The following is an 11,168-nucleotide window of genomic DNA, read 5'->3' as shown; positions in this document are numbered from 1 at the left end:
TAGAAAAAGCAAAAAGAAATGGGGAAATTAAGACTTTATTTTATTTAATCCAAGATATCCAAAATATTATCATTTCAATATGTCATTAATATAAAAAAGATTAACATATTTTGCCTTCTCTCTTTTTTTTTTTTTTGCCTCATACTAAGTCTTTAAAATCCAACGTGCATTTTATACTTGCAGGGCATCACAAGTCATATTTCAAGAGCACGATAGGCATATATATTAGACTGCACTAGATCCTAGAAGTGCTGCCCTGGGGTGGTAGGATCCGAGCCACAGGCTGGGTTGTAGGTGAGACTCAGTTCTGGGGAGAACACAGGCAGGAACAAGGCAGAATCTAAGGGTGTTTAGGGAAGAGTTTAGGACAGCCTGAAGAGGAAAATGTGTTCCAAGGAGAGACAAAGTGAATGAAAGGGGGAGGGATCCACTTAAACTTGCTTAAGTAAGGGATGGGGTGATTATTCTGCACTGTGAGATCCCTTGGAAATGAATTGTAAGAAGTCGCACCTGGGCTGGGAGTACTGGCAGGAAACTGCTCAATCACTCTCTTTGTTTCCCTCTTTAGAGTTATGAAGCCTCTTATCTCCATTTCTCTCTGCTTGTCTGTTTTTTTTTTTTTTTTTTTTGCGGGCCTCTCACTGTTGTGGCCTCTCCCATTGCGGAGCACAGGCTCCGGATGCGCAGGCTCAGCGGCCATGGCTCACAGGCCCAGCCGCTCCAGCCGCTCCGCGGCATGTGGGATCCTCGCGGACCGGGGCACGAACCCGCGTCCCCTGCATCGGCAGGCGGACTCTCAACCACTGCACCACCAGGGAAGCCCCCTGCTTGTCTGTTTTGTTAGTCTCCTTCTACACACTCATTTCCTCTTTTATTTACCTAATTGAACCTTAAAATGGCTTCCTCAGCTGCTAACTCTAGGAATCTCCGCTCAGCTCCCCACCACTAACTCAGTGGCTTAGTGTCCCATTTCATGTTCCAAGGAGAGAAAATCTGATCTGCCACTTGGTCACTCATCCACCTTTGGCTCAGTTAGCTGAGGCCAAGCTCACCTAGTACAAACGGAGCCACCCAGGCTCATCCCTAGTCTAAGGCAGTGGTTCTCAAAGTGGGTTCTCTCCACCAGCAGCATTAGAAACATAAATTCAGGGCCCTCACCCCAACCTACTGAACCCGTGTCTCTGGGGGTGGAGCCTAGGATACTATGTTAGAGCCACGGGTGAGGGCAGATTCCCTCAGAAGAGGATGTGGGTAAGGACTACCATCTTAGTACACCAAGGTAGAGGTGGAGAAGGCCAGAGCTGAGGGGAGTAGCATGGGGGAGCCCACACCTGGAGAGAGAGGGCCCGGATGTGACCACAACTTCCATCACTGGGGACCAGGTGTGCTGGGAGGGTGTGAGGGAAGGGGTCACAGAGAACAGCTCAGAATGTGACCTAATCCTAAATCATGTCAGAACAGGACTACATGTGAGGGTTTTTAGTGAACCTAACTTTGAGGACCTGGGACAGGCAGAGGCAGAGAGGAAATGAGTGGAGAGTCAGGTTGATAACAGCAAGTGTATGGGGGCTGTGCTTGGCTGCTTCATCAGTTACAAGCTGATTTGGAGGAAGCTAGAACTAAATATTAAATCAAATTAATAACAGTTAAACATTAAAGAAAGTTGAATTTTTAAGCGGTGGTAGAAACTGCTGAGTGCCTGATGTTTGCTTTTTCCATGGCACATAAACTGTATTAAATTTGAAATTTACACTACAAAAATAGCTTCACAGGAGTACCATTATTAACATAACCTTACCTCTGACAGATTTTTTATTACTGGAGACAACTCTTCTATGTACAAAATATATTAACGGCTGGAGCAAAAGAAAAATACCAACTACAGATGGTAAGCATTTTCTTGCAAAGTCACATCAAATTTAACATTAGCCTTGGAAAATAGAAACATATTTAAACAAAAGATTTTAGATATTCTTAGAACTGTGTAGATTTTCACCTCTGGTCTAGGATTCCATCATAAAGAGTGCAACTTTAAGTGATTAAAATAAGTTAATGAAAAAGTTTACCACTTCTGCTCAAAAAAGCTATTTAACGAGTTGTTACAGCATATTCATTGGCAAGGTTCTATTAAATGGCATTTATGGAAAAAGACATATTTTATTGGTATAAAGTAGGTGGAGTTAGTATACTTGAGAAAGATGCCTAAAACAATGATTCGATAAAAGGTGCACAATTCCACTGAGAGCAAATTAGAAGTCATAAGGGAATAAAAAGGCTTTGAAAAGATTTTCTGCAATTCCCATACCCATTAGAGACATGTGCAAGTAAAATTTACATTAGAAGTAGATTTCTATTTTAGGCAGAAAGAAAAGAGTGAATTCCTGAGAATTGTTATTCCTCCTTTCTTTCTCAAAAATATGTCTAAAAGTGTTGCCATGATGAAGCAATGCTGTGCATCTAACGCTGAAATGTAATCCAATGAAAATTTAGCTCTCCTGAATAGTATAAATGGTTTTATTATTTTTTTAAAAATTTATTTATTTATTTATTTGTTGGTTATTTTTGGCTGTGTTGGGTCTTCGTTGCTGCACGCGGGCTTTCTCTAGCTGTGGCAAGCAGGGGCTTCTCATTGTGGTGGCTTCTCTCGTTGCCGAGCACAGGCTCTAGGCACGTGGGCTTCAGTAGTTGTGGCACACATGCTCAGTAGTTGCGGCTCGCGGTCTCTAGGGCACAGTCTCAGTAGTTGTGGTGCACGGGCTTAGTTGCTCCGCGGCATGTGGGATCTTCCTGGACCAGGGCTCGAACCCGTGTTCCCTGCATAGGCAGGCGGATTCTTAACCACTGCTGCGCCACCAGAGAAGTCCCTAAAGTCTTCTTATATGAATCTTTTTTTAAACAATGAGATTTAAACTTACATGCAGGCAAGCGTAAACAAATCCTCCTCTGCATATTAAGCATGTATACATTTTTCTGAACTGTCACTTACATATTTGAATGTACTGCTTTAAACTTCACAACAGGCAATCTCCAGAGCTCCTCCATTGTGTTCTGAAATCCTAACTTCTGTTACCTAATACAAAGCTACAAATTGTGTTAGTGGGTGGTTGGGAACAGTGGGTGCCATTAGAATGAGGCAAATGCGTATGTATACATCAGTTTGCTAAGTTTTATTGCCATTATACATCTAGTCCTTTAAATTGTGATCACAACTATTGAAATTGATTAGTGTATCTTCAGAGCTTCTGTAGAACAAAGAAGCATTTCTAAAGGAACTTGTTCACTGCTTTGCACATAGTAGGCACTCAGTATTTGTTGAATGAATTTCTAGCACCGTCCCCTGAATTTCTAGTCTAACTTCCAGAACTTTATATAATTTTTGGATCACTCTAATTGTAGGGCTGTATCCAGACTGATGAGATGTTCTTGGAGGTAACTTGATCTGGAGAATAAAATGACATCACTAATGAATTAAAAGAAATGACTGATACTGACTTAGGATTAAAATATATCAGACTTTATTAAACATTTAAAATTGCAGTAGTAGTAGTCTTAAGCAAAACTAATAAGGCACACAAAAAATCCCCCATGCATACGTTTGCATGCATACATACAACTTTTTATTCTGCTTTTAAACTTGATTATCTGTAAACTCTTCCATATTATATGGTCTTCATAATTGCCATTTAAATGGCATTAAAACCCATGCTGTTGATGTAATTCGCCATTAGGCTGTTAGCTCATCCCCCTTTTGTTATTAACCGAAGTTTGCAAAGAACATCTGTACTATCATATCAAGAATAAATTCCTAACAGTGCGATTACAGGGTCAAAGGGTAAGGTACACTTATTTTTATTTCATTTTCTATTTTTTCCCTCCTGAGATAACGAAATACAGTACTGTACGAAGAGCTTTTCATACATTGCTCTCGAAGGCTTATCTTGTTAATTATCCTTGCAGGCATTATTATCCTCCTATCCTTGAGCTACAGCTGCAAAAGGAGCCCAAGCAGGCCGGTAACCTGATCTCGTTCACCAGGTGAGTCCTGGATGGTGGTGGCAACTACGATACCAGGAGCAAAACACCCCGGGGGGTTTGCTGGAACCCTCGGTAAGGGAATAGTGTCTCTTCCCTCACCCCAGCGACGCTCAATACGGAGCGCAGCGGATTCGGTTATAACTTTGCTCGCCCCAGCCTCTCAGAGCCCTGCACGCAGTGGGCGTCTAATAAAAGCGGTCTGCATTGCACTGACAAAAGCTCTCCCTTAAGCGGGCTGAACACTAGGCCCTCCTGGCACCACAGACCTCGGCGCCGCCACTCTGCTTCTTTGCCCGCTCCTTCCTCAAGTTCCTGCATGGGACAGCAGGACACACCAGCACAGACCGACGCGCCCAGGCCGAACCCGGGCCTGGCGCCCCAGCGCCCCAGGCACCCTGTGCGCGCCTGCCCAGGCCCCGCCCTCCGGCCCCGCCCCCGTCGGTCCCGCCCCCCTCCGTCTCCTCCCCGCCTCCGGAGCCGACGAGTGGCGGCGGCGGCCCCAAGACCCGGTTCCCTCAGACAAGAGGGCGGGTGGAGGAGGAAGCGGCCGAGCCCCGAGTCCTGCTCCGGCGCCGCCGAGCACCGCCCGCCTCAACCGACCGGCCCCGTCGGCTCCTGGGCCTTGCCGAGCCGAAAGGAGGGAAACGCGGAGGCGGCTGCGTGGAGGCAGCGGGGGCGCGGGAGCGGGCGGAGGCGGCGCGGCCGGCCGCGGCTGCCGCTTTGTTGTGCGTCCCGGGCCGAGGAAGGAGAAGTGGGAGGAGGGGGGAGCTCGGCGTCCCGCTCCCTCCGCGGCTCATGGCGACGACGCTCGGCACATCCGGGACCCTCCGGCCGTGGCGGCCGCGGCGCCGGCTGCTCGGGCCCCAGCCCCGGCCGCTGTGGTGACTGAGCCGCGCCTCGCCGTCGCCCCCGCCCCGCCCGCCGCCCGCCGGCCCCGGGCCCCGCGCCGCGGCCGCAGCCCCGCCGCCGCCCCCGCCGCCGGGGACATGTCTAACCCCGGGGGCCGGAGGAACGGGCCCGTCAAGCTGCGCCTGACAGGTGAGGGGGTTGGGCGGGCGGCAGGAGCCGGGCCGGGGCGGCCGCAGTGTGGCCGAGCCGGCGGGGGGGGGTGCCTGTGGCCTTGAGAAGGGCCAGGGTCGCGATCAATGGTGAGTGGAGAGTCGGGAACGTGGGAAGGCCTAGTTCAGGGAGAGTAATTGCAAACCACTCTGCCTTGTTTGGAAATTCTTACAAAAGCCAAGGGTGACTCGGGTGTCTTTTGTTGGGGGGGGGTCCCCCGGTTGGAATTCCTGGCGGATTTGAGGTCGAAAAGCCTGGGCCGAGAAGCACGGTTCTCTCCCGGGGCGTCGGGGAGCAGCCCTTGGGCTACTGCCCAGGTGGGGTCGTTGAGGGGATGAGGAGCTCCTGTGGCGGGGATTATTGAATCCGGCTGCTGACTGCGCGCAGTAAACACTCCTTAAAGATGGAGCGCTTAACGGGAGGGTGTGTGTGTGTGTGTGTTCCCTGGTTGTTAAATTATTCGCCCACTTGTACCCGCGTGCAGAACCTTCCTTCTCTGCTGCCAGCCACGGCAGCCGGTGCCACACACCTGAAACGCACGGCTTTGAAAGGGAAGGAGACTGAGGTTGACTTTTCCGGTGTGTCTGCCTGATCCGACAACCAGGCTCATTGTACGCTCTGTGTTTTGGAAGTGTTTGATTGTAGGGTAGTGTGTTTGGGGTTGTTCCTTGTAGGCCGCAGAACTTGTGTCTCACTGCTAACTCTAGACCTGCTTTAAAAACACATTTTGGGGGGTCCATTTCTAAGTATGTACTCACAGACTTTAAGCGAAGTTTTCTCTCTCTCCCCACTCTCCTCCCCTTCCCTTTTCTAAATGGAAAAGAATGTCTGGAGGGGTTGCTAGATAGCAGGCTTTTCTTACAAAGTGTTTATGATTCCAAGTGCATGAAATCTTTAACGTTACAGGTACGTTTTGCTTACAGTGCCATTTTTGATATTCTTACGTGGTCGTGTTACCCCATTATAAGGAAAAATTATTTGGGGTTTGAAAAGTGTAATGGAAACCAGTGTACTTATCCTAGTTTCAGTATTCATTCTTAATTATCCATGTTGATATTCAGTTGTGTGGTGAGGAAGGTGGCTTTCCTTAGAGAATCTGTGTGTGTATGTGTGTGTGGGTGCGCGTGTAAGAATGAACTGTAATTATGTTTGCCTCCACTAGACTTTGAGATTTATATGGACTAATTTTGTAATTGAATGCTTGTGTGTCACATCCCAGTCCACTGGCTGAACTTTCGAGATAAAAACTTGCAGTGAATTAGGTATTTGAGAATTTAGCCTGACTGTATATGTTGGCTGCAGTTTTTAAAATATATTACTTTCATGACAGTTTTACCTTCCTTAGGGAAGATTGCAAAGAATCATTAACTGAGTGGTTCTTAATGGAAAACCTGGATTGGGAGATGCCTGTCTCCCCTACTTCCCCCCATTCAGTTTCCTTATTTTCTTACGAAGCAATGGAAACCTTTATAAGGGATCTTTGTTGCTTTAGAGTTTATCTACTCTATCTGTTCCTCTCGGGAGTCAGCCCTGTGTCAGTGATGATGGAAAGAACCTGTGATTCCAGGTGTGCAAAAAGTATCAGAAATAGGCTGGTGGCCACTTAATTCCTTCTAGGCTGTATATACAATAAGAAAATGAGGGAGAAAACAGGGATTTTGATTTTCTGCAGATAAAATGAGTTTGAGGTTTTTAGTGTGACTCAACAGATCTTAAAGTGTTTATCTGTGGTTTCCTTACTGAATATGATACATTATAAAAATTCACGAGTAAAGTTAGGAGAAAAGATTACACTTATTCCCTATCCCTCCAAAAAAATACTGGGCTAAATTTGTAGAGTGCTTTTGTATTTTTAGATTTTTCTGAGGAATTTTAAATACACTGTGTCCCCTTAATTGTAAAAACAGTTTGAGATACTCTCAATTTCTTAAAACCATTGGGAATTTGTCTCTGTCATATTTTAAGAGAAAACTATTCAAATATTAAAAACATCGCCCTCTCCATTTTGGTTACGTATGGTGGATTCTCTTCTGTTTTGTCAGGAAAGTTAACATGTATTTTTTCATTTTTGTTCATTTACAGATTAGATGGTATAGATTTTAACAAATAGATTTCAAGAGCTGGATTCAATTAGCAGCTTTTTAGGACATAAACATTAAAGAGTTAGATGGAAAAGATTGTTTTGACTGACTGGATAAATGACAGGGCTGTGTTTGATGTGCGTCCAGGAATTGGTCTGGAGCTGGTGCCCAACTTTTCAGTCCATCTTGAGAAGCCAAATAAAATATTTAACCTAGGCCTCGTTTTGTTTAAAAAAAAAAAGTTGATTCTTTGTTAAGACCTTAAGAAATGTTTGGCATACCTTTAGACTAAGTGTTTAACAGTTCATTTAGATTCGGGTTCCATAAGAGAGGAAAATTAAAGAAAAAAAACAGATCCCATAGTGACTTTTTATTTGGTTTACAATACACTTGGGCTGTAAGATGATTTAAAGTAACTGTTCTTTGCTTCAAGTTAATACCATACTAGTATTTTAAATTTATAGACTGTCTTTGATTCCCAGGTACCTTATGAATTGTAGTTACTCAATTATATCCTTAATGTAGAGTTGCCCCTTTACTGAAAGATGTAAACAACTCTTGCATGGTGTCTGTCTGTCACACACATACATACACACACACACACACTCTCACACATACATACAAACTGAAGGAGAAATATTTGAACCATGAGATCTCTGCCCACAACAGATATTAAACTTTTCCACATGTTATTCCTGAGACCACAGTCAACTAGCAAACTGTTTAGTATTTGTTGATGCAAAGAAGGAAGGGCTAATTTAATCCCAAATTTGAGATTCCTCAGGTCATTGGTGGTTAAAATCTGATTTGGTCCATCAAGCTACTTCTATTTTTTATGACACATTAACACTTGATCATTAAAATGGGCTGTATGGTAAAGCTATCAATTTCAACTAGTATTTGTAGAGCAAATTGATTATAAAATGTAAAATTTTGTATACATTATACTTATGAATAGTCTTTTCTTATGATGGTTTGGATAGAAGATATTCTTTGATGGTAAAAAAAATTGGGGGTCATTTTTTATATTACTGTTTTTTAAAACCAAAGGCTGGAAAAAGCAGTTAGTATAATTTCTAATATTTAAAATTCTTAGATATGGAGAAATAACAGATTACTTCTCCAGAACGTTTATTACAGACCTTTTTGTAATTTAAATGTTTTCGTACAGTGCTTCTCATGTTCTTAATTTATAAAACCGTAAGCAGTAATGAGGTTAACCTTGTCTGTAGCTAAAGGAAAATTACCTTTAAAAGTCTCACTTTAGATATGCTGGTATCTTAGTATTGTTTTACTGCATATTTTATTGATTCAGGGCTTTAAAAATTACAATTTGATTATACCTCGCAGTTTCTAAGTGGGAATGTGCCTGTACACCATAATGACTTGTTCTAGGGGTGTTAGTGATTTGAATGTCCCCAGTTCATTTTTTTTTTTCTTGGTTTCTGAGGAGGAAGCCAATGTGGCTTAGCTCCTTCCTTTTCTCTTAAGTTTCTCTCTTCTAGTCAAACCTTCAGGCCGGGGGGCTGAACCTGCCTAGGTGCTTCATGTAGTTTGCTTTTCATTGGTGAGTAAAGAGAGAGAGAGAGAGAGAGAGAGAGTGTGTGTGTGTGTGTTTAATCATGGATTCTACTTTTTTCCTGTTGGTTGAACTGTAACTATCACAACATACTAACATGTCATTTATCTGGCATGTCATTTAGCATATTTAGTATATAACTCAAGTTTTCAAGGTAAATGAAGATCCATGCTTTAGCCCTGCAAGGTTTTAATTTTAGGTATTTTTGATGTCTTTTAAAGATTTTGAAGGCTTTTAAAGATGTAATATGCCCTACTCCTTTCAAATAGACCATACTTAACAGAACTTAATGTTTTATTTATGATTCAGTATCATTATGAATATAAGTTATTGTGCTGTTGTAATGTGTGGTACAAGGATATCATCATGGTATGTAGAGAGAACCGTTTGACTCTGGCTGTATGGTGACATGTTTAACCCTGTTCTTACTGCTTTTTCTCTCTTTGCCTTTGTTTTTGTTTACTGTTACTTTCTTTGCTCTAAGAAAGCTGAACGCTTGAAATGTATTGTTGTAATCAACATTGTTATGTGTTTCTGTATGAGGGACATGTACTGAATGCTTATTAAGTGCCAGACACTGTATTAAGTTTACATCTGTTATTACTTTTAATTCTCATAATAGCTTCAAGAGGTAGGAGAAATTCGGAGAGGTTAAGTACATGTCAGAACCCAAGCTGTCTATCTAGAAAGCCTGTTACAAACTTACAGGATTTTGTGTAGAAAATAAAATAATTTCATTTATTTGGAATTACCCTTGTCCCTTGAGGTACTTGCTTATCTTTTAAGGCTCAACTCAAGGTACCCTTATCCACAGATCTTTCCTTGACCTGTGTTGACCTCTCCTCTGTGACTAAGAGGTTCTTCCTCTAGCATCAGACCTAACTCAATGGAGGGCATTTGTTGTCTATGCTGTAAGCTCCATGAAGGCAGAATCCTGTTTCAGCATGCATTAAGAGCCTTTTGGCATTTTATTTTGAACGAATGCTGGAGACATAGAAGTAATTCTGTGTAGTTTTTTTTTTTTTTTTTTTTGCGTTATGCGGGCCTCTCACTGTTGTGGCCTCTCCCGTTGTGGAGCACAGGCTCCGGACGCGCAGGCTCAGCGGCCATGGCTCACGGGCCCAGCCGCTCCGCGGCATGTGGGATCCTCCCGGACCAGGGCACGAACCCGTGTCCCCTGCATCGGCAGGCGGACTCTCAACCACTGCGCCACCAGGGAAGCCCTGTGTAGTTTTTTTTTTTTTTTTTTTTTTCTTTTTGCGGTATGCGGGCCTCTCACTGTTGTGGCCTCTCCCGTTGCGGAGCACAGGCTCCGGATGCGCAGGCCCAGCGGCCATGGCTCACGGGCCCAGCCGCTCCGCGGCATATGGGATCCTCCCAGACCGGGGCACGAACCCGCATCCCCTGCATCGGCAGGCGGACTCCCAACCACTGCGCCACCAGGGAGGCCCCCTGTGTAGTTTTATACGTGTTTTTTATGGCTGATGCACTGGATGTGAGTGGCAAGAGGTGAGGCTTGTAGACAGGGACCAACCCATTTTAGGACCTTGTTATATTTTGTCAAGAAGTTTGATTTTTTTTTTTTTTTTTTTAAGGTAGTGGGAACCATTGAAGGATTTTAAGCTTCGATATATTTGATGTTTAGAAACGTTAATCTTTGGGCAATAGGAAGGATGGACTGGAATGGGAACCACGAAGACTGATTTTAGGATAGTCAGTTAAGAGAATGCTATACAACAACCATTGTTCAAAAAAAACCATTGTTTTTTCTTGTTTTAACGTTTATTTCCAAATTCTGTTATTATAGATAATTTGTAAACATCTTGGTATGGGTAATTTTTTTTTTTTAAGGATTGTTTTCTTAGGATATTTCCATAGAGAGAGTGCTGTTGCATTAAAGGGTGTGGATCTTTTTAGGTTCTTCATTAATTTTTCGTCAGACTGTTTCCTAAAAGAATTGTGCCTGTTTAGAGCAGCATTGAATAAATGTGTCCCTCTTAGTATTCTATTACAAGAATTGGCTCTTGTTTTTTAAAATGTTCGCTAACTTCATGGCATATAGTATTTAACATTTTCTTGTGAAGTTGAATATTTTCCTGTCTGTTTACTAATTATATTTCTCTTTGTTGCCTTGTTTGGTCTTTTCCTAGTTACCACTTAGGCCATTTGTGTTTTTCTTAGTGATCTGCCTGAGAATTAAAAAAGATACTAATCTTGTCATATTTGTTACATTTTCCCCAGTCTGTTATTTGACTTTTAATTTTGATCATTTTTGAAAGAAAAATGATTTTGAATAAATTTGTTACTTTAGGAGTCAAATTTGTCCAACTTTTCCTTTGTTTTTCCTATCATTTCTATACTTAGAAAAACCCTTTTCTTCAAGAGGCTTGGTAAATATTTAAGTACATTTTATT

General features: G+C 43.1%; 1 protein-coding gene across 1 annotated transcript in view; it reads left to right on the top strand.

The window, feature by feature from the left end:
- Nucleotides 1-4,976: 4,976 nt before the first annotated feature.
- SMURF2 (SMAD specific E3 ubiquitin protein ligase 2) overlaps nucleotides 4,977-11,168 on the top strand; it is a 131,050-nt gene continuing 124,858 nt past the window's right edge. Inside the window, exon 1 of the mRNA XM_060080366.1 lies at nucleotides 4,977-5,073. Within this exon, the coding sequence (XP_059936349.1) occupies nucleotides 5,022-5,073 (52 nt within the window). The 5' untranslated portion in view covers nucleotides 4,977-5,021. The remainder of the gene's footprint in view (nucleotides 5,074-11,168) is intronic.

Source organism: Mesoplodon densirostris, chromosome 18 (genome assembly GCF_025265405.1).
Source record: "Mesoplodon densirostris isolate mMesDen1 chromosome 18, mMesDen1 primary haplotype, whole genome shotgun sequence".
Lineage (NCBI taxonomy): Eukaryota > Metazoa > Chordata > Mammalia > Artiodactyla > Ziphiidae > Mesoplodon > Mesoplodon densirostris.
The sequence above is the reverse complement of the archived record's forward strand: the minus strand, read 5'-3'. Positions and strand labels throughout refer to the sequence as shown.